Raw genomic sequence first — 24,301 nt, 5'->3', positions numbered from 1 at the left:
ACATAAGTTTGGAGATGGAGATTTTTAGTTCAGTTAATGGTAGAATTCTAATCTTGAAATCATAGAAGCTGTTGAGATGGCTTAAGAGGACAGATTAGAAACAAACCCAGTTGCTTAATAAGGCTAGACAGGTAACCTTAATATGTAAATTAGGTGACACAGAGTGTGGTAGGACCTATGGCTGACCTCAGAGTGGATGCAAGTTCTGCCTAAATAGTCCGTTCTTATTGTTGTTGATAATCCTCACACGAGGATATTTTTCTATTGATTTTTAGAGAGAGTGGAAGGGAGGGGGGAGAGAGAGGGAGATAGAGGGAGAGAGAGAGAAACATCAATGAGAGAGAGACACATCAATTGGTTGCCTCCCACATGTGCCCTGACCAGGGCTAGTGATTGAGCCTGCAACCTAGGTACCTGCCCTTGACCGGAATCGAACCCAGGACCCTTCAGTCCGCAGGCCCATGTTGAGCCAAATCAGCTAGGGCAATATTCCATTTTTAAATAAATCTGGTCAAAAAGAATATGGGATGGGAAAAACTGTTTCCATTGAAGTTGTGGACAGATAAAGACGCAGTGAAGAAAACTGAGGACAGGCCAGAGTAATAAGAAAACTGGGAGTTACCCACTCCAGACAAAGCTTGAAGGAAGAAGGCTGGGTGAGGGTATATACATACTGTGGCAGACATGGGGTGAAGACTGGGAAGAGACCCTCATATATCTGCCAGTCATGGTAACCCCTGGGAGAGATATTTCTTTAGAGTAGAGAGACAAAGAGGTTAGGAAGAGAGTGGTGATCAGAAAATAAAGTCAGTAAGTGGCAACTCCTGTTTTAAGAACTTTGCAGTTGAAAAGAGAATAGGATGGTAATTTTGGTGGGGAAATAGGGTTGAAGGAAGGTCCTGATTTGAGCATAGGGAAGTCTTGAGGGCTAAATAGAAGAAACCATAAAAAAAAACCACAAGAAAATAAAGAGAGGTAATTGATAGCTCATGGTCTAACAGGACATTATTAGAGGCCTGAGCTCAAAATCACAGATGGAAAGGGTTACATTTTGTTCCTACAAAAAAATGTCAGGAAATGCAGGGGGAGGATGGGAACAGTGTGAGATTTGGATAAGAAAGCTGAGGTCATGTTTGTGTCAGATGTTCTCAGCCTTCCTTGCTAAGAGGAAAGTTCATCCACTGAACACCTGAGGGGAGGGGCTGATATTGGGGACCTGAGAAGGTGGAACATGCAGAACAGCCCTCATAGAGTGACCTGGAGAGAACTCACGGTGGGCCCCAGGCATGAACCTTGCAGAGGTCCGATTATCTAGGTTTCTGGAGGACAACTAGTCCTGTATATTTCCACCGCACCCTCAATACCTTGACTAAGATGCAAAGAACACTAAAGGCTGCATTTGTCCAATATTGGGAGTGGGCATACCAGCTAGAATGGACATTCCAGGGGCCAGGGCATGCAGGTGTTCTGAGTTTGGTAGGCCTGGAGGATTCCTCGGAGGCCTCCCTGCCTGGGAAAGATGCTGAGCCCCTTATCAGGAGACTCCATTATCTGTTCATCACCTACTATGTTGAAAGGTCATTTTAAATATCTAGTAAATTTGGATCTAAAGATTTAGTGAAGGCAATTCTATAATGTGGTATCTTACTTGGAAAGATAAAAGATTCCTTAAGCTTATCGATGAGCACTTGTGGTGTTGGTCTCTTTTCTTTCAGAGGTGGACAAAGGCATTTTACAGATAGCCACAGTGTCTCTTTTGGAAACAGATATAGTGGAAGTGATGGTGCTTTCTCCAATTCCAGAGACAGGACGAAGCAAGCTGGAAATATTTACTCTGCCTAAAATACTACCACTAGGTAAAGAAAAACCAAGCAACCAAGTCTGTCCTGTTCTGGACCCTGCTATAGCTTTTTTTTTTTCTTTTCTTTTGCTAGCATCCTGCCCTACACCCCGCCCCCTTTAACACGTGAAGAGTACAATGGCCATCTTTTGTGTATCTTACAAAGTGAAATTAATGAGGCTACTAATCAATATGAAATGTGGACTTTCTTCTAGGCCTTGTCATTCATATGAATCTATCCAATCACCAGAGAAAAGAAACAGGATCAACTGGCACTTTTGTCAAGTTGGTTTGCCATTTTGTGGTGTCTCTTTTTCTGTAATTTTAAATATACATAATCAAATTCATATAGGGTGCTGTGGAGTTACTTTCACTGATGAAATTCTAAAGAAAGCTTTCTGGCCAGAGGTCTGATAAAATAGACACTCTTTCTGTTTTAGGTAACAAATATCTAGGTAGCTATTTTGCAAACATAAGAGAGCTAAAAACCTCGAAGTATGTTGATATTTTAATTAAGCCATGTTTTAATTAAAGATCATCATGAGTTTCTTTGACTGATATATCTGTTTAATTGATGAAACTAAGGCCTTATAAAAGATACTTTATTCACTATTAATTATTTAATACTCAAGTATTTCTAATGGAGCCAATTTGTTTTTAAATCATTTTTACCACCTACTAGCCTCTGTATTATTAATTGAGCATTTATATTTTTTTATTTCACTTTTCATAGTTTTTCACAACAATTAAAAAATAAAATCAATATATGGTGCAAGTGATCTCTCTTCTTCCTTAAATCTTACAGTTTTTGCAACCTTTGCTGATGAAAGAGGGAGGATGAGAGATGAATTCATTCATAAGTTCCTGTACGAGGTAGAGCACTCCCTGTCCTCTGCAGTGTTGGACTTCCAAAGTCACATAATATACGGTTTCTGTAGTGAAGTGCCGTACATCTGCTGCTATCAACTTCCTAAACAAGTAGGCCAAAACTTAAGCTTGCCATCATTTATCTCAGCAATCAAGATTGACACATGGTATTACTTAGACTTGACCCATGCTTTCACATTATAGTCCAGTTAACAAATGGCTTAATTATAGTACATAATTTCCTTGAATTAGACATATATTAGCACGACTTGTTAATCCATCAAAATATGTTGCAGCAACCTCACACTTGTGCTACATATATCATACTTGTCAGATAAATATGCAGATGACATATTATTAGTTTAGTGCCTTGAAAAAGACAATCTAATATTAGAAAATATATCCCACAGGTGTCCAGGGCTACAGAATTGATGATTTTCAGTGGAAATTTGTACTTAAATCCTAAGCAAAATTGTACAAAATAGAGACATGGGAAAATATTGTGGACCATCTTTCTGGGGGTTGGGGGAATGGGATTGCTGAGATTGGGAGGAAGTAGGATTGGTGGAGGAGCAGAGCATTCCAGACAAAAGTCACAGCGTGTTCAGAGGCTTGAAGATGGGAGTACGTGAAACACTAATTTATTTTGACTTGAGCATGGGGTTATATGAATATAATTCATGAGAAATATTCTCAGTGTAGTGTGGGATCTTTATTGGTAACTAACATATAAAGACTTAGTTGGTCAAAATGAACTTTTATTTGCAAACAAAGATGAAAAATGTGATATAAATACAGATGCCTACTTTGTATCAGTTTATTTCCAATGACCGAGTTTGCACATTTGAATCTGACTGTGTATGCACAACTGCAAACCCTAAGATGCTGCTCCCCTGATCTTTCCTATAATGCAACCATTTTCTTTGATTGGCAGGAACATCGTGGTGTTTACATTCTTAAGCCATACCAAAAAGTGCAGAGCAAACAATATGGACCTGGAATGCTCTCTCTGTCTGGGCATGGATTGTGGCTCATAACAAGAGCTAAATGTGGAACTATGCATATCCGAGACGTTCACACTTTGGTAATCTCTTTTAAAAAATTATGGGATGTATATCTTGATCTCATATAAGGAGCAAAAACCCTTAGGAAAGGAATTGGAATTCTTTCTTAAACTGAGGCCTAACTTGTTACCACTGAAGGTATTATTGACTTTAACATTAGGTGTATTTATGTGCCGAGGTTTAAGTTTCTGAGGGAGGAAACATCAACCAGGGACTAAGAACTGCAAAGAAAAAGCCCAGGGCAGGACTGCCAGGCCAGCTCTTCCACCACGTGGTTGTGTGTCTTGGAAACACGCTGAGCTTCAGATGCTCCTCTGTAATATTAGGGAAGGCTTGCTTGCTCTCACCAGCCGAATTCTGGCAAGAGCCAGTGGGAGGATGTATGCAAAACTGTTTTGGCAACAGTGCAAACCTAGGGATTATTGCTGTGCAAACCTAGGGATTATTGTTGCCATCTGCCTGTCCTGAAGGGCCTCTGGGCTGGTTGCTGCTGCCCCCACCTGACTCTTCCGTGATGCTGGAACCAAGTTGTACTGGTCATCAGTATAATGTAATGCAGTCAGTGATTCCACCCCACACACCTGAAGCTTCGCAGAGACCCACACGACACAGGCCTGCTTGTCCAGATCAACTGGGCCCTGGTTGTGCCCATCCAGTTCTTCTTGCTCACATGTGCAAGAAAGCGTATTTGGAACACAGTGGGGCAAAAGTGTTATTATTATACAGGAAAAACCTTAAATCCCTTAGAGATTATTTTTAAATGAACAATTTGCAAACTCTGTTACACTGTGTCTTATTCAAATGATTTGTAATGTACAAGACAAGTGATAGTGGCATGATGTGGCAAGATGTCAAAGGTTTGGGGGGTTATTTTATGTAAAGTACCTAATATATGAGGTTATTATCCATGGCAGCATTGCTTGTGAAACAATCTAATGCCCATCAACAGAGGGCTGGATAAATAAAAGGTGGTACATAAACAATGCATAAGTAAATTGTGGAATATTACACAGCTGTAATACAGAATGAGAAAAGCTTTATGCAACAATATGGAAAGAACCCCAGGAACACTGTTAGGGAGGAAAAGCAAGGTGCATAATATAGGTATTATACTACAATTTATGTTTTAAAAAGTGTATAAACATTTATTTGCATAAAATGTCTGAATTGTTGAAGGTATTGCCTTTGGGAGGTGATTGGGGAATGGTGACATGAAAAGTTCACTGCATGCAATTTTATAGTCTTTTAAATTTTGAACCATATGTAGTACCTATTCAAAAAGTTAAAAAAAATTTTAAGGTATCAAGTGTTGAGAAAACCAGTATAACACAGAAATCCCAGTTTTTAGTCCAGGGGCTTAAACTGTTCTCCTGTGTACCAAATTAGTGATGTGTTTGGGTTCTAATTAAACTGGTTTGATTAACGTCCTCCATGTGGGGCATGTTATCCTTCTTTTAAAAAAAACCTTTTTTTTAATTGATTTTGGAGAGGCAGGGAGAGGGAGAGATAGAAACATCATGATGATGAGAAAGACTCATTGATCAGCTGCCTCCTGTATACCTCCGACTGGGGATCGAGTCTGCAACCCGAGCATGTGCCCTGACTGGGAATCAAACTGGCGACCTCTTGGTTCCTGTGTTGATGCTCAACCACTAAGCCACACCAGCTGGGCAGGCATGTAATACTTTTTTCACTGTGCCCATCACCCTCTCTTATCACACTCAGCCTCTTTGCACATAAATGGAACCTGCCTGATTCTTGAAGCCATGTGAATTCGCCCCTCTGCTTGCTCAAGGCCCCTTCCTTAACTTCATAGCTTTCAGCAAGTCATTTACTTCTCTGTGTATGATTTTCCTATTACAAATTGATGATGATAATCCCTCTCCTTCCATACTACTACAAATGGGAGAGTGACTCAGTATTGGTGAAGGTGTTTGGACTGGGGATTTTCAGTGCTCTGTATTACCCAGAGGCTACTTCCATACCAACTGAAACGCTGTTAACCAATAGAAAAATATTTATCAACAAGCAAAGTACACGTAACCCCCCCTTAGAAAAACCATGTGATAGAATTGTTAGTAATTTTTGCACTTTGTTCCTAAAACTATTAAGGAAACACTTGTTCGGTGTCGGAGTCATTCTCACCAGGGGCATGGAATTCAGTCAGTGAGAATTTCATTGGATGGACAAACCATTCTGGTGAATGGGAGAGATGATGGCACCCTTGTTTGCCTAAGATGGAGGTACGTACAGTAAATGTAAGCAACCTCACACGGTATGTTTTAAAATAGACTTTGTTTTTATTTAGGTATAGCAAAACCAACATAACTGGAGACAACTGCCATTGAAAAGATAGTTATACTCACAGAATCCAAGGGTGGTGGTGGGGGAATATGCCATGCTATTGGGGGCCCACATGGGGTACCACCAGGGTAGGTAATGAGGCAGAGGAAGCAGGAAAACTATGGACAAGAGCCTTTATTATGGTTTCCATGGGAAGGAGCAGACAGATTTAGGATTGACTAGTTTGGATAATTTCAGTGGATTCTGGAGCATAGGGACTCCTAGTTGTCTGATACTTCGCCCTGAGATTATTAGGACCGGGAAACAGTGGCCCTGTGTGGAATCCCAGTGGAGGTGATGGTTGGGGTGTGGGGTTCTGGATTAGTTGGTTTGGATTTGAAAGGTGGGCTGCTGTGTGAGTTGTTGACTATCTCCAGGAATTGGCTAGCCCTGGGAGGGTAGTCCCTTCTGGGTAAGCATGGCCCAAAATGTCAAAACATCAAAAGACAAGAAAAGACATGGTTAATATGTATGAGATTATCAGTCCTCTTTCAGGACACCTGTTGGAAGAGTACAAGAATTGAGGACAATTTTGAAGAATACATACTTTAAAAACTCCTGTTTATCCCTAAAAATACTTACATAGATATGTATGTAAGTGTACACACAAAGAGGCTGACTTTCCAAATTATACTTTGCTTAAACAATATGAATTCATTTACTAGTAGACTTTGATTAGACTAAAATTAAAATTCTAGAACTGCACTCTTAAAATCTCTGTCATTTATATCATGTATTTCCATGTGTTCCAGCTTGCTTTCTGGGGATTTTTAATTTTCTTTCTGGTCATCCTTGTAACCGTGGTTATTCATGGCATTTGCTATTCTTCTTTGTCTAGACTCTAGACTTTAGACATTTATATCTGTCTATTTTAATGACCCATAACAGCCTCCTCTGAAGAGGTCTTTCTACTATTTTCCAATAGATGGCGCTGATTCACAAGACTTTTTAGCTCTGTGATCTAGTGAACTTCCACAGCTTCCTTAGGATAGTATAGGCATGCTGCTTGCAGGTAGGGTTTGTTTTGCTCTCACTGTAATAGTGACCCCTGACCTCTGTGGGGTCCTGCCCCAAGTACCCAACCTGGGGATCACTTACAGAGGGAAATAGGGGTTCTACTGCAATAGTTCTACTGCAATAGTATGCTCCTCATCTGGACTTGAGGGCAATGGGAGGAGAGTTTTGGGAGTCCAAGGGGCAAGACTCTGTGGTTCCATTTGTTTGTCTGAAACACCATCATTGGCCCCACAGTGGAGAGCATCATGGTAGAATCCCGGGCTCTATCAAGCATCTGCTAACTCACACATTCTTCACCCTGCTGGGCTGTCCCCCCCACCACCACCACCAGCATTCTGTTCCTCCAGACCAAAGGAAGCACCTGCTACCACTGGCTTCGTCCCCTTCCCAGGCTAAGCCATCGCTACTTCTGCAGGCTGTCTGCGCTTTCCTCCCTCTCATCTCCCTGTTTATTCCAGGTTGCCTACCTTTAGATGTTTCAATGCACATGTATCTCAGGAATGCCTCTCTATTGAGCAGGGAATTCTTTATTGAATTATAGTTGGCTAACTTGTAATTTCAGGGGGAGAGACCAAGGGGATCTCTCATGCCACCATTTCTCTGATGTCCTAGAATTCTAAATAAACAAATACTACTGAAGCGTGCAGATGATGACCAGGGACAGAGAGCAAGAAGGTGATAGCCTGGACTTTAAATGTTGTTTTGTTTGATCTTCCAGTGGACATCACTAGTCAGTGTGCAGTTCATTTCCTTAGAAATAATATCTCATAGTGCCTCATGTGAACAAAGCAATAATAAAACATGGCCTTTCACAGAGACATTTGAAAACGTTAAATATTGTGGAGATTTTATATCATAACAATTTTGTTAGCCACTTAGTTCAAAGACTAATTTGAATACTGCAGCATCATGCTCATTTTATACTTAGACTCTTAATTAACTTGTATTTTATATATGTCCTAACATATCCTTTATAGTCAGTGAACAAATAGCATCTCAGGTAACAGCAAACAATATAGCTTTCTTTAAGCCCTATTTATGGAAGTAAAGACATTTCCACCTATCATAGTTAATTACTTTTGACTCAAAACAAAGTTGACTTTGAAATCTTAGTCCAGGACTTATTAGCTTGTAACCTCAAACAGGTGACAGCCCTTCTATAACGATGTTATTCAAGGTGGGGCCTGCAGGACCTGTGAGCTTGTTATAAATGCACTAGAGGCCCGGTGCACGGAATCATGCACAGTGGGATCCCTCAGCCTGGCCTATGCCCTCTCACAATCCGGGACCCCTCAGGGGATGTCGGACTGCCAGTTTTGGCCTGATTCCTGCCGCTCGGTAGCGCTGCTGCAGAGGCTGGAGAGGCTCCCGCCCCTGCAACTGCACTCGCCAGCCATGAGCCTGGCTTCTGGCTGAGTGGCGCTCCCGCTGTGGGAGTGCACCGACCACCAGGAAGCAGTTCCTGTGTTAAGCATTTGCCCCCTGGTGGTCAGTGTGCATCATAGTGGTTGGTCAACCGGTCATTCCAGTTGTTCTGGTCGTTCCGATCATTCCGGTCATAATGGTCGCTTAGTCTTTTACATATAGATGTTCTTGGGCCCCACCCAAACTTTTGGCATCAGAATCTTTGTGGGTGAGGTCCAGAAATTTCTTTTAATAAATCATCCAGGTGATGCTGCTGTTTCCAAAGTCTTGAGATATGCTTGTGTACTGAGTGGAAGTAAGATTTCCCTCAGCGGGGATGGGGACTATGAGGACTGAATGTGATTATGTATGTGAAGCAGTGCAGCACCTAGTACATTCCAAGGGATCAACCAGAGTAGTGGCTCTTCTGTGTCATGACCAAGGCAAGTACAGAGTACGTGTAGGGCAAGGCTATGCAGATAGCATGTGAAGAGGTCACCCAAATAAGTCCAGGGGCTTGTCATGTCCTAGAGCCTGTGAATGGGCTCTCCTCTAAGAAGTAGAGTCCTGATATCTACAGGGCACTTCAGAGAATTGTCCACATATTTCTTTGTGTGGAAATGGTTGTGTGTCTGGAAATAATACTGCTAAATGTGACTTTTGTGGTTTTATAGGCTGTGTGTTTTCTTTTTTATTAATACAGGCGGTTTGGAGGAAGCTTAGCAGGTGACATTATTCAATACTGCCAGCTTCTTTTAACTTCTCTGAGCAGCACCATGGATGATGAGAATATTTATTTAAGTATGAAACAAAGGGAGTCCACGGATATAGAATCTGAACCAACAGTTGAGTAACAGTATAGTTTTTTTTTTCTCTTTCTGTCAACCTAAGAAATGTCCAAACCTGTAAAGAATTTTTGTAGGATTTATTGGAGCCAAATTGACAATTGTCAGGAAGCAATATCTCAAATGCTCCAGAAATCGACAGTTTCACAGTTTCTTTTATGCATCACAAATTAGGGAGGGAGCTAACGAAGATTATATGAAAGCAAAAAAAAGCAAGGCAGGGATTGGATTATAGGATAGTTAACAAGACAAGACTATGTCCTCTGTTGGGACATAACAAAAACCATGGACCAGGCTTGCTTAAGGCAAAGATAAACCTTTTACTAAAGAAGTTATATGCCTGGGGACTTTGGAAACTGCCCATCATGATCTGCCCAGTTAGGGATTTATGATCAGAGCACTCTGTGAGGTTACTTTTCATAGAATCCCTTTTCATCCACACTTACTTTCTTTTTAAATCAGCTATCAGTTTGCAGTTATAGTTTTCTTTAAGCAGATATTTAGTAAATTTCCTTTTTATCCAGGTATACCATGATTCTCAAAAAGTGCGTGAGCTAAATGTGACTGAGAGACAATATTCAGCCTTTCTCAAAGCAATGGCAAATATATACCTCAGAACTTATTCAAACCATAGTATAAGATCAGGCTTGCCTAGAAAAAAAAATTCTTACTACCAATTCTGGTGCTTAGTCAAAGTGGTCTCGCTGCTATACTTTTATGTCACATACAGTATTTAGGAAGTATCTGGCCAGAGAACTACATTCATTCATTCAATCATTTAACAAATATTTATTGAGCACAATATGCTCAATGTGCTAGGGCTGTGGGGAGTATAGGCATGAACAACATAGAAAAAGTTTCTGCTTTCATGAAGCTTACATTCTAATTGAGGGTTGGGAGTGAGCAGAGAGGGTAAATAAGCACATACATAAGAAAAGTAGATAGTAACAAGATCTATTTGGTGAATAAAAATGGCTTGGTGTGATAGTGTTGGGCTGGAATAGCCTCTCCATGAAGAATTTAAGCTGAGACCTGAATTAAAAAGAGGGTGCCCACATGCAACATGGATGGGGCAGAAGTCCTCAGGGCCGAGGGGAAGAAGAGTTGGACGTGTCTGAGGACCTAAAATAGGCCTGAGCAGCTAAAGGGAACAAGAGAGAGAAATGTAGGAAATGAGGTCCTCAAGCTGGGAAAAGGCCTGGTAACAAAGGCTTTGTAAACCAGATAGAGTTTAGATTTAATTTGACATTTAATAAGAACCTATTGAAGTGTTCTGAGGAGAGGATTTGCAAGATCTTATTTTTTTGAAATAATTACTTCCACTGTGTGGAGAATGTTTTCTGTAGGGGACAAGAGTGGAATTAGTAGATTAGTTAGGAGGCTATGCCAGAGATCCAAGTAACAAGGATGGACGTGGAGGATTGTTGTCGAGAGGAAGTAGTTTTTACTTGAAAAACTATGCATGTGATGATATTATTCGTGAACATGGGGACGACTGTGGGGCAGGGAGCTTCTCTGGGAGAAAGAAGGGAATCTGAAATCAGTTACTAATGCCAACCTTGAGATACCAAGTAAGCCATTGGATAGATGAACCTTGAGTTCTGAGAATAGGCCAGCACTGAAGATGTTGATTTGAGAGTCAAGGGCATGTGGATGGAATTTAAAGCAAAAACAAAACAAAACAAAAAAAACAGGCAAAGTCATGGAAAAGTGAATGGTAAGAAACAGACGGAACCAGGACAGAGCATCTTCTAGAGATCCAGGAAAAGAATTTAGGGAGGCAAAGGAGAATGAGAAGGAGCAGACAGTGAGGTTACAGAAGGGTCAGGAGAGTGCACATCCCAAACTCTTTCAAGACATTTTGCTGCAAAAAAAGAGACTAGAAGGGGGGTGGTAGCTGAAGGGGGATGTGATGGTCAATGGAGAGTGGCTTTCCCAGGACAGGAGATACCAGTGCGCATTTGGGAAAGATTCTGTAGAAGAAAGAAATGGATGATGCAGAAGGGCAATGGGATTTTTTTTTTTAATATAAAGGCCTCAAGAAGGAGGAAAAGATTAAGATCCTAAATCCAAATTGTGAAGCAGGCCTTGAATGGCAGGAGCATTTGGCCTACGGTAACATGAAGAAGCAGAGAGTGTTTTGGTGAACATGTGATCCTTCTTTCTTGGTGCAAAGTGTAGCTGATGTGAGGACAGACTGGTGGAATTAAATTAATAAAACATTGCATGTTGGGAAGGCAAAAATTGTGGCATTTTTTTAATGCAACAAGTGCAAAGGGATTCAAAATAATTATATTAAGTAGGGTGGGAGGAAGAGAACTTGATGAATTTTAAATTTAAGAAATGTCTGTCTTTTTCTAAGGTATATGAGGATGTCAAGTTAAGCATTCACTCATCACAAGATGAATTAATCCAACAAGTTGCTAAGAAGGAAATTTCCTGGTTAGAACGAAAAAGCCAAGAGGTATTTATAAAATATGGGAGAGTTTGAAAGAATGCTTTGTAGGTATGCCAAATAGATTTATTTCTTATGAGAACCTGCTGGCAAGTAGAACGAGATACTATAACCTTCCTGAAAGCAAACAAACACCCCCCAAAACAGCCCGATATTTTAGATGATATATGAGCTTTAAGAACTATACTTACGCTAATATGAAAGCCAACAAAGCTGCCCAGGTAACCCAAAGCAAAGGATGAAGTGTGATACCTTATGATGGAGGGAAGTTTAGAGGAGCTGCACAGGTGATGAAAGAGAAGGGTGAGCCAAGAACAGGAAAAGGGACATCCTGGCTTCAGATGTGCGGGATGGTGACAAAGGTAGTAGTAGCTCGTGTCTGGGTTTAGCCCGCTTATCTCGTCTCACTGATTTTCCTTTGCCAGCTATTCTCTAATTTTTTACTCCTTAATTACTTTCTTTCCATTGGCCTTATAATTGACTGGAAACTACCATGTTGCTTCAGTCAACATAATAGCAGTTGACTTAAGCAAGGTATTGCAGTAGTGTTACTTTGGGTACACTTTTATATTATTAGTCTTTAAAAATTTTGTTTCTAGAGAAGTGCTATTTATTACATATCTGTCTATGTACCTGTGTATATATCTGTATTTGTGTGTGTGAATATATATATATATATATATATATATATATATATATATATATATATGTGTGTGTGTGTGTGTGTGTGTGTGTGTGTGTGTGTGTATGTGTATATATATATATCATATGCCTCTCTATAATTTCGCTTGCCTATTTAAGTGATAAACTTGTCCCATTTCAGGCCATCGAAAAGGAGGTTAAACTGTTTTCCAACAAAAGGAAAGAGATAAAAAGAGAAATCAAAGCACTTGCTAAAACTGTAAGTGTTGTGGTTTCATATACTAATACATTTGACCCTCATTCTAAAATCACTTTTTGAAGTTTATTTTGTTCAATACAGCATGAGGAGCTATACCCATTTTCTTTTTTGCCTGTATGTAAGCTCAGTTTTCTGGAGTACTTCAACAGGGTAGAAATTTTACCATACCGTACTACGTATAAACAGTGGTTTTCTTCTCTGTCTTCTCCAAATATTTTATCTTATTTTTTAATAATTATTTTAATCAAAGTTGTGAGTTTACAATTTTACAAAGTAAGGAATGAGTTAAATAATTAAAAATAAGATTAATTATTTTTAATTATTTAACTCATTACTTCAATAATTAATGAGTTAAATGCACCTGCCCTACTTTTTTTCACTATGACTCCTACACTCTGAAGGCTGTTTTCAGTTGTTCAATTTTTCTGTTTGGATATTTACCTCCATCTTTCTAAATAGTTTTCTTGATACTGCTATCTCTTAATATTTCTATTTTGACAATAACTATGTGCTTACTGGTATGGTAGATGAATATTTAGGTTCTTTTATACCCTCCACCCCCATCACTACAGCATATATATAAATCCATACTTACTGTGCACACTATTATCATTATGTAAATACTAGAGTCCCGGTGCCTGAATTCATGCATGGGTGGGGTCTGGCCGGCCCGCCCCGATGGGGCCCATAGGCCAGGCCAGCAGGGGTGAGGGGCTTTAGGCAGTTGGCTGGCCAGCCCCACCCCCAACCGTGGTGTTGGAGGATAATCAGGAGTGGAGCCGGCCCGGGGGAGGGGCCGAAGGTGGTTGGCCGGCCAGCCCTCCCCCAATTGGGATGTTGAGGGCAATCAGAGCCTGGATCAGTCTGGTTGGCTGCTGCAGTGCGTGTCATAGCTACCGGTCGTTCCGGTCATTCTGGTTGTCCCACCGTTCTGGTAGGTGGGCTTTTATATATATAGATTCTTCAGAGTTGAGCCACATGGTATATCATAATTACATTTCCCTTTTTACAACTTTATTTTTCCTGGAATTAATAATTGCCTTTGTTTTGGATCGCCATGCCTATTCAAACTATCTTAAAATGCTACATTAAGAAAAAGAACCTCTTCTCAATAAAAGTACCCGAGGAAATCAAGCTGTCAGAGCTCTGTGTGCATGTGTGTGAGGCCTCCCTTGCAGAGCTTTCCATCTTCTAGATCCAGTCGAAGCGCCTTGCTCTCTAGATCAGGCACACAGTTGCTGTCCTAGGGACTTCTCTTGTCCATCATCCTGGAAACCCTCTCACCTGCCTCCTGATTTGGAGCCCCTGTTTTGGGGGTCCCATGCATTTCTCTTTGTTTTCTTGCTGTGCACCTTCCAATAGCTTCCTATGCAGGACTGCTGTGTTGTCCCATGCTTGTGGACATGATTTATCATGTGGCTGTGCTTCTGGCATACCATTCAAATGTAATAGCAATGTGGACGGCACCCGCCCCCTTAGAGTTGGCTCTTGATAAAGGGCACATGGGAGCTACATTTTTTGAGACTTGGTTTTTCTTAAAATGTCTTTATCCCACTCTCACACTCATATTTGCGTAAGTGTACAATAATTTCCCCCTCAGAATTTTGACTTGCTGCATTGTTTTCTAGCTTTCAGTTTTTGCTTTAGAGAATTCAATACTTTTCTGATTCCCAGTTCTTTGTAGGTAACCAGATTTTTCTCTCTGGAGACTTATAGGATCCTGTCTTTATCCCCGCTGTTTGGAAAATTCACAGTTACATGTTTGGTGGATGTTCTTGGTTTGCTGGTACAGATTTGCTCTCCACATTTTTCCACCCTGTTCTGGGCCCCAAGAGGCTGGCCTTTGTCTCCAGCTTCTGTTTAGGTTTAGCCACTGAGTGGTATCAGCAGGAGATCAGAGTTTCTTTCTCAAACACCAGTTCTGGGTAGGTGTTCAAGTCAGCAGCTGCTCTGTTCCAGGCATTCATTCAAAGACTAGGCTGGTGGAGACCCTGCTAGCTTCCTCACAGGGCTTCTAAGGTTGTCTTGCCTGATCTCATCCCAGGAAGAGGAAAAGAGCATGAGGTGTGCATGGGGGAAATCTAGAGATGGCCCTTATTATTTGATTGAACCACATGAAATTGCTGTTTTATATGGTTCAGCCTAATATACTACAAGTATTTTGTCTTCTTTCAACTTTTATAATGTGCCTTTTTAAATGCACGATTTAAAAATTATGACCCACGTGTATTGATCATTTTATTTATAGCTTTTGTTTTTGGTGTCTGATTTTAAGAGAGCTTCCAAAGTCTCACATATTTTCTTCTAATACCCTTCATTTCACCTGTAATTTATTTTCATGAATGGTATAAGGTGTGGAGCTAACCTCATATTTTTTCAAATAAATAGCCCATTTCATCAGTGCTTTTTATTGAATAGACCCTCCTTTCTCCACTGATTTGCAACTCCTCCTCTATTAATCCCTGGAGTCCCAGGTATATGAGATTGTTTCTGGACTCTCCATTCCGAAATTGAATATTGATCTTTTCCTGAGCTAATTCCAAACTATTCTGATTGTTATAACTTTATAAAATATTTTTATATCTTGAAAGTAATTCTCCCTTTGCTCTTCTTTTACAAAAAAAATGTTGACTTCTTTATGCACACTTTTGTTTTTTTGCAACTTATTTGCTCTGTATGTAGAGGGACATGTCCTTGGAGTTCCATTCTATGCATACTTTTTCATTTGAATTTTAAAGTCAGCTTGTCAAGTTCCATGAAAAACTCTGATTTGATTTTGATCAAGAACATATTGCTCACAGTATGATTTGGGGAGGAATTTATTTGTTATGTAAAATTATATATATAATATATACATTTATAATATAAATCTTATATGTAATATGCATTATATAAATGTAATGTATATAAGCATATATCTATTTAATTTTTTAAAATATTCTTTAGTGAAGTTTTATAGTCTAAAAGTGACTATAATTTTCTTATTAAGGTTATATTTTAAGTATCTTATAGTGTGTTTTGCTTTTGTGAATGGAATATTTTTATATTACATTTTCTAATTGGTTACTACTGCTATCTATGAATGCTACAATTTTACATCTGATAACCTTGCTGAATTCTCTCTTTTTAAAAATATTTTTTTTATTGATTTCAGAGAGGAAGTGAGAGAGGGAGAAATAGAAACATCAATGGTGAGAGAGAATCATTGATTGGCTGCCTCCCACATGCCCCCACTGGGGATTGAGCCCGCAACCTCCTGCAACCTAGGCATGTGCCCTTGATCAGAATTGAACCTGGAACTGATCAGTTCGCAGGCCAGTGCTCTATCTACTGAGCCAAACCAGTCAGGGCTAAATTCTCTTTTTAGTTCTACTATTTTATCAGTTGATTTTCTTGGATTGTGTAGGTATACTATCAGATCTTCTGAAAATCACATGTCTCTTCTTTATCAATCTTTATACTTCATTTCTTTTTCTTGTCATATGGCAAGGTCTTCTAATATAATAGTGGTCATGATCAGAAACATGCATGTCTTCTTCCTAACCTTAACAGGAATGCTACTAGCTTTTAAGTGTGATGCTTGCTGTAGCTTCTGTCCCTTACTACCTAAGAGTTTTTATTGTGAATTTTTATTGTGAACTTTAAAACTTAAATTATCACAATAAGCACATAACCTACTTCTTTATCCAGTAGTTACACTTAAATAAACAGAACATTAATTTTTTATCTAAGGATTGGAAAACTGTGTCTTTAAAATTTAATTATTCACTTGTCACCATCCTTTCCTATTTTAAAATTCAGGTTCTGAACATGATGGAAGAAAATGAAGCAGAAAATAATGTTGCAAAATTAGAGCAACGGGAATTTGGCCTCGATCTGGACGAACTGGACCGGCTTCAGAAAGAAAGTGAGAGAGAAGTGGCAGAGGTATGGAAAAATCTGATTTAAGCACTACAGTGAAGGAAGCAGAGAGAAAATAGGAAGGAAAACTTTTCTAGAATTATGCAAATAAAACAAAAACTTTTCCAGCACACAATGTGAATAAAGCACACCTAGTGTGTATGGGTGAAACGAGTCAGATAATTTTTGAATTTTGGGGTTAGGGGAAATAAGATCATCCAGGCCAGCCAGACATCTGATGTCTGTCTCTCTTCTATGACATCCATACCAAACATCTTCCACCATGAGTTTGAACATTTTTAGACATCCCCTCAGCTGCTTCATGTCAACTTTGGACGCTGTGGAGTAACCCCTTAATTAGAGTTGAAATCTTTCTCCCTATACTCACTGATTCTTCTATTCTTTGTGTACCATCAACTCTATGGCCACTCTGAAAATGGTTAGAGAAGATTGGTAATTACCATGGTATCTTCTATTGTCTCAGCTAATTATCCCAGCTCCTATGACCATCATATAATGTAGTTTGAATAGCTTCATCATCATCACACAGTTTTTCTCTGATTTCATTATTTTTGAGGCTGGCACTCACAAAAGAATTCCAATTATTATCTGTCCAGTTTAGAGAAAAGCATAAACTGAAACCTCTACATTACAAAATTCTGTACTTCTATTAATTCAGCCTTTGCATCTTTTTGTGGCAGTCACATCACATTGTTTACTCATATTGATTTTATTTTAGGTAAAATCCCTAATTGTGTTTTATACAGGATGTTCTTAAGTTACCTCTTTCTCAACATTCATGGTATATTTGATTTTTTAAGTGTACATGTGTAAACACATTTCCCCCTCTTAACAAGAGAATGAAATATAGCTGGATTCAAGGACGTGCAAGTGAATTATATAGTTGGTTAAACAATTACATAAACAGAGACTGATGTCTCTAAGAGAGAGGTTTCCAATGATATGTATCAGGACTCTGTCCTATTAACCCTTTGCACTCACTTGCTTTTTTCTCGATTCCTTTATTCTAATGCTAACCACGTCGAGTCACACTAGACATCCGAGTGCAAAAGGTTAAACATGTTTATTAATGACTAGAGGCCCGGTGCACGAAATTCATGCACTGGGGGGGCGGGGATGTCCTTCAGCCCAGCCTGCACCCTCTCCAATCTGGGACCCCTCGGGGGATGTCCAACTTCCAGTTTAGGCCCAATCCCACAGGGTACAGGCCTAAACTGGCAGTTGGACATCCCTTTCACAATCTGAGACTGCTGGCTCCCAACCGCTCGCCTACCTGCCTGTCTGATCACCCCCTAACCACTCCCCTGCCAGCCTGATCGACTCCTAACTGCTCCCCTGCTGGCCCAATTGCCCCCAACTGCCTTCCCCTGCCGGCCCAGTCGCCCCTAACTGCCCTCCCCTGCTGACCCGGTTGCCCCTAACTACCCTCCCCTGCCAGCCCGGTCACCCCTAACTGCCCTCCCCTGCAGGCCCAGACACCTCTAACTGCCTTCCCCTGCCAGCTTGGTTACCCCCAACTGCCCTCCCCTGCCAGCCTGGTCGCCCCCAACTGCCCTCCCCGCTGGCCTGATTGCCCACAACTACCCTCCCTTGCCAGCCATCTTGTGGCAGTCATCTTTGACCCCATGGGGGCGCCCATCTTGTGCGAGGGCATGAGGGTCAATTTGCATATCACCTCTTTATTATATAGGATTGGGGTGAATATGTAGAAATGAGGCAGATTTGTCAAATGGGGGACATGATGCTGAGAATAAGTGAAAATTTATTTGGATAACAGAATCAAGATCAAAAGGACCTCAACAGACTGACTCGAGGAGATAAAATGTACCTGAATTATCGTTTATCTATCAATTCATTCCACAATGCTTATTGAATACCTATTTTGTGCCAAACACTATTGTAAGTGCTGGAAATCCTATATAATAAAAGCCTAATATGCAAATAGACCAAATGGCAGAACGACCGGTCGCTATGACGCGCACTGACCACCAGGGGGCAGATGCTCAATGCAGGAGCTGCCCCCTGGTGGTCAGTGAGCTTCCACAGAGGGAGCGCCACTCAGCCAGAGCCAGGCTCACAGCTGGCGAGTGCAGCGGCAGTGGCAGGAGCCTCTCCCGCTTCCACGGCAGCACTAAAGAGCAGTGAGCCAAATGGTAAGGAGCAGTGAGCAGGTAGGCAGTAAGGAGCAAGGGGTCCTGGATTGTGAGAGGGTGCAGGCCGGGCTGAGGAATCTCCACCCCGCCCCTGAGTGCAAGAATTTTGTGCACTGGGCCTCTAGTCTATATAAAAGCCTAAACAACCGGCCGACTGGCCAGTAGCTATGATGCACACTGACCACCAAGGGGCAGATGCTCAACACAGGAGCTGCCAACCTGCAGTGATTTGGCAACTGTGGTTCTCAGGTGACACACCCAGAACCATAGAGGAGGGAGCCCCATTCCAGGGTGCGTCACCCGAGAACCGCCCTCTCGCTATCCAGGACCCCTCGGGGGATGTTAGAGAGCCGGTTTTGGCCCGATCCCTGCAGGCTAGGCCAACGGACCCCACTGGGCCTCTAGTACAGTAAATAAAACAGGTCCCGCCCTACATGGGGCTAATCTAGTGGAGAAGAGAGACCATAAATAAACAAACCTCTCTATATTGTGTGATTAAAACAAACTGGATGCTGTGATAGATGTGGGAGATCCACTTCTGTAGTCAAAGAAGATCACTTTAAAGGGGTGACATTTCAGTTGGGAATTAAAAAAAGAGAGGGAGCTGGCTATGCAAAGTTCTGGGGAGAGAATATCGGGCAATGGTAGCAGCAAGAACAAAGGCCCTGAGGCAAAAGTGGCTTAGAGTATTCCAGGAAGAGAAAGGCAGACAGGCTGTAGCACAGTGGGCGGGAGAGAGCCTCATTGAATGTGGGAGAGATATCGATTCCTTGTATATCATGGTAAAGAATTTCGCTTTTTAAATTAAAAATGCAATAGGAAGCTGTTGAAAATGATCCCATTTTTATTATAACAAATAAGCACCAATTTAGGGGCTTTCTGAATGTTATTTGGTTTTGCAACAATCCAAAAATATAGGTTTTTGTTTTCCCCACTTGCAGAAACTGAGACTTCAGGGCTAGCGCCACTTGGCTAAGATCCCATGACTAGGATCTGAGTAAGGAAGTGCCAGTCTGCCCACCAGGCTTCAGGCCCTTCCTCCTTGGCCCTGCCTTCACTCGGGCCTGGAATGTCCCTTTCTATTCGGGTACAGGGTTCTCCCAGACCATTCTGCTAGACTGCTCTGCAGGGAGTGTGGGTTAGGTGCCTGTTCCCATCCTCACTCTAGCATTGATTCTGTCTCCAAATACACGCTGTCTACCCAGTGCATCTGGGGGCACAGCAGCACTGTGTTGGGGAAAGAAGACCCAACTCCACCACTACTAAATATGCAGCCCTGACATTTAGTGAATTTACAACTGATATATATTTTTTAAGAGGCCACATTTTCATTTTTATCTTTCTCTTCATCTATGTTCTTCAAGATAAGAAAAGATGTGGAGATGCATAACCTAGCCAAGAGCTATTTGGCTGAAATTATTAAAGAAGAATGCTGGAATTCAATGGCTGTGAAAGGTCGGGCTCTGAAGGTAACAGATGTAACTGCAGCTGTAAGGTGCCCACCTTAACTTAGCCAGCGAGAAGTTTCATTGAAAGTCTCATGGCAGAAAATTTTTTTTAAAAAAGAACATTAAGAAAATCTATACATAAAAAAAGCATTCAAAGCATACCTTGCCCTTTCTGTGCTGAATTTTACCTAGATGTGTCACTTTTTCTTGTCTCGTTCTTCCCTCTCTGCTCAGTCCCTGTGTACTTCCAAGCTAGCACCTCTTAAGGTTTGTCTTAGCATCTCTTTCCTCTATGACACTACCTGCATCCAAGTCTTCATATCTGTCTGTTTCAAAATGTCACTCACCATCCACACAGACTGAAAATTAAAAACACTATTTTTCACCTTTCTACCTGTGCCTGCCTTCACATTTTTTAAAGGACTGTTTTTCATGCTTTTTCGTTGAGATTCCCATTTCCCTCTTTGTGTAGGGTGACCCAAAGTCCCAGTTTCTACCTGTGATCCTAGAGTAACTATTAACAGCACCCTCTTCACTTTTAATTATGCCCCGAACCCCATTTGGTTAATAAAGTATATGGTCAGACTACGTTTATGTGATTGCATATTCCTCAAAAACAGAGTTTTGGACTAGATAATTCTTTATTGTGGATTGAATGTAGGATGTTTTGCAACATCCCTGGCCTCTATCTGCTAGACCCCCAATACTCCCATTAGTAAAAATCAAAAATGCCTCAAGATATTGCCAGTTGTCCCTGAGGGGCTGGAGAGGAGGGGAAAGGGCAAGCAACATCACTCCTAGTTGAGAACTACTGCTCCAGAAGTAAATCCTTCACAAAACACAGTATTTTTAAACAAAGTTTACGCCAGTACTAATGGAATATATTGCTTTATTTTCAAGGAAGCTTCCATTTTCAATTTCACTCATGCATGATAACCTATGAATTAATTTTTGTCAGGGGAAACATCCCCTACTCCATCCCAGATACACACACTTACACTAAAAATGGATTTCTTTTGTGTGTTTTTCCAACAAGTGCTTTCATATCCCCTATGTGGTTGAGAACTTCCCAATGAAAGAACGCACGGAAGAAGAGCTGAAAGAAGTGAAGAGGGTTTTGCAGCTAAAGAAGATTGAAACAGAGTGTTTGAAAGTACAATTTTAAATATATGTGTGTTTATATAAGTGATAGGTTTTATTTCAAAACCTTCACACAGATTTGAGTTGGGATACAATTTAAAATAAATAGGTATTGTCAGTATTTATATTTTCATTCCTTGTTAATTTGTAGAATGTATCCTAATGAATATAGGAATCAAATCTACAGAATCAAGAAGCCTGCATCCTACACAACACTGGCTAGCCTTTAAATGTGAGGATATAGCCCAGCCAGTGTGGCTTAGTGGTTGAGCATCAACCTATGAACCAGGAGGTCACAGCTCTATTTCCGGTCAGGGCACATGCCCGGGTTACAGGCTGGATCCCCAGTGTGGGGCATGCAGGAGACAGCCCATCAATGATTCTCTCTCATCATTGATGTTTCTCTCTCCCTTTCTTTTCCTCTCTGAAATCAATCAAAGTATATTTTAAAAATAAAAAAGCAAATGTGAGGATATACTTTAAAAAATGAGATTTGGGAATGAAATGCCCTACTCTTTTTATCTTCTCATCTCTCTAGGGATTGCATTTTAGGATAATTGATCAAAGATGAAGTAGTGTCTGTTTTGATGAAATTATGCTTTTTCCTAAAGCAATTCCAGCTTTTTACAAAGCAGCAATCTATCAAACCACTACAAAAACACTTGCCCCACTAGTGCAATTTTGTTTTGGCAAAAACCTTGCATCCATTATTTTTCTGAAACATAAAATGAAGGTATATTTAATTCTTCTTAACCTACACCCACCAGTTTTATGTGAACAAGTTCCTTTGTAAAACATGAAGAAAGGGTGTATTTTTTAATGCTTAAGTTCTAACAAAGACTCAGAATATTTACAAACAGCTATCATTCTGACAGCAAAATATAAGTATTACATACTAGCAAGGACAATTTCTACTCTTTTGATTTACCCACAGTTTATCAGTTTCCAAAGCTTTCACCTCTTCTGCAGCAGTTTTAAGTCTATCCATCACTTTAAATTCAGTTGTTGACAGGACAATTTAACTTCTTTGGAAAAAAACACACAACAACACATATTTTTATTGATTTCAGAGAGGTAGGGAGAGGGAGAGAGAGAAACATAAAAAATGAGAGAGAACCACTGATCAGCAGACTCCTGCACACCTCCTTCTAGAGATCCAGCCCACAACCTAGACATATGCTCTGACTAAAAATTGAATTGTGATTACTTGGTTCATAGGTCAACGCTTAATCACTGAGCTACATCAGCCGGGACAATTTAACATCTTAAAGTGATTGTTGAAGCAATTAAGTTGTCACAAAATTGCCCTTTAGGGAATTCTTATTAACTTCCATGTCACCTTTTTCTATATTTAGCTACGGAAGGAAATTATAGAGGTTCAGTCTGCTATTACCATGGTTAAAAAGCCTCATCATGAAGAGGAGGATGAAGAGGAGGACGAAGACATAGCAATAAAAGATACCAGGTTGCCCAATTACCTGCTTGGCAGTCTGTGTACTGATTTTGGGATACATGCCTCTTTGTTGTCAAGCCAATTGGAACTTCATTCCAGAGAGGAGAAAATCAACCAAATTATATTATTAAAAGTGGGTGAATTTTTTTCTTTATCCCTGAAAATCTCTAAAAATTCTCATGAGGTATCTTATAAAGGCTCAAAAATGGAAATCTCATGCCAATCAAGTGATGTCTTTATATACACAGATAAATATTTAGATGTTCTTTAAATATCCACGTTCTTTAAGCAAAGCTGTGTACAAGCGTGTCTTTCATCCATTTGGATTGGGTTCTGTGATAACAGATTTTCTAAAAAACACCTACACTGGCTGACACCACAAACAAATCATTCTTCTACTTAGATCTTCAATAAGTTCAAAAATAAAAGAAATCTTTGAATGCCATCTTCAAGGAAACCTTGATGTCAATTAGGACCTCCTTGTATGATCAAGGTGTGATTGCTTGTCTATCCCCTTAACCTTGGAAATATAATTTCCTCCCTAAGATTTGCGTAACTTCTGGGGCTCAGGAATAAGGTGCAGCATCCCTCAGGCTCTAAGCTCCTACTGCTTACTTTCCACCAAACAAAAGTCAGTCTCAGGACACATCTGTACATGCCTACAGGAAGGATTTTGATAATTCAGTGACGGAGATTACACCAATGCAAATAGTCTGAAATTTAATGTTGGCCATTCCTGATCCTGGAAGTCCTTCAGCCATGTCTACACTTTGAGTTCTAGCCTCCTGCCATGTTACTCTGCTCTCTTTTCCTATTTCTCTTCTCCTTCAACCCCTGAAATTCCTGTGCATTTATAATAAGAACTGTTTAGTTATCTCTTTTTGCTGCCCAGTTTCTGTTGAACTATGCATTTAAGGTCTCACTTTTCTGCTGCTTTATTAAACCATTTTCCTACAAAAAGGTTCTTTTAGCCCAAGATAAATTCTGGTGCCAGCTGCTAAGATCATTTTCCCACCCTGCTTTAATGGTTTCATCTTCAACAGGATAGATATAGAGAATAAACTCTGATGGTAAAATAAAGGCTACTTTGAATTGATCCATTGTCCCTACCAGAGATGGGAATAATTCATTGGAACCCACCTGCCACCTTAGTAATTGGCTGATCCACCTAGCCAGCTTGCATCCCCTTCTTACCTGAGAATAACCTGACTGTACATGGGATCAATATTGTGTGTGGTTGTGCTTGTCTAGTAGATTCCAAATAACCTCTATAGGCCATCTCTTCCTCACTACATCTCCCCCAAACACAGTTCCAAAGAAAAGACATTTCCCAATTTAAGCACATACACACTGCTTTTTGCATGTTTTATGATAATTTTTAAAGAATATATACAAAAGAGCTTCCAACTATTCACCCCCCACTTCAGCATATTGAGTTATAACTTACATT

The 24,301-nt window shown here is 40.4% G+C and overlaps 1 protein-coding gene across 1 annotated transcript in view; it reads left to right on the top strand.

The window, feature by feature from the left end:
* Positions 1-24,301, top strand: part of CFAP43 (cilia and flagella associated protein 43) — a gene marked incomplete at its 3' end in the record, with an annotated part of 88,472 nt that overhangs the window by 41,826 nt on the left and 22,345 nt on the right. The window contains exons 13-23 of the mRNA XM_079794031.1: positions 1,716-1,856; positions 2,646-2,818; positions 3,642-3,791; positions 5,884-6,014; positions 9,239-9,380; positions 11,743-11,844; positions 12,659-12,736; positions 16,538-16,663; positions 20,175-20,279; positions 21,295-21,411; positions 22,754-22,984. Of these exons, the coding sequence (XP_079650157.1) occupies positions 1,716-1,856; positions 2,646-2,818; positions 3,642-3,791; positions 5,884-6,014; positions 9,239-9,380; positions 11,743-11,844; positions 12,659-12,736; positions 16,538-16,663; positions 20,175-20,279; positions 21,295-21,411; positions 22,754-22,984 (1,496 nt within the window). The remainder of the gene's footprint in view (positions 1-1,715; positions 1,857-2,645; positions 2,819-3,641; positions 3,792-5,883; positions 6,015-9,238; positions 9,381-11,742; positions 11,845-12,658; positions 12,737-16,537; positions 16,664-20,174; positions 20,280-21,294; positions 21,412-22,753; positions 22,985-24,301) is intronic.

The sequence above is a fragment of the Cnephaeus nilssonii genome (assembly GCF_951640355.1).
Source record: "Cnephaeus nilssonii genome assembly, chromosome: 16".
Lineage (NCBI taxonomy): Eukaryota > Metazoa > Chordata > Mammalia > Chiroptera > Vespertilionidae > Cnephaeus > Cnephaeus nilssonii.
Note: the sequence above shows the minus strand (reverse complement) of the source record. Positions and strands in the feature narration are given on the sequence as shown.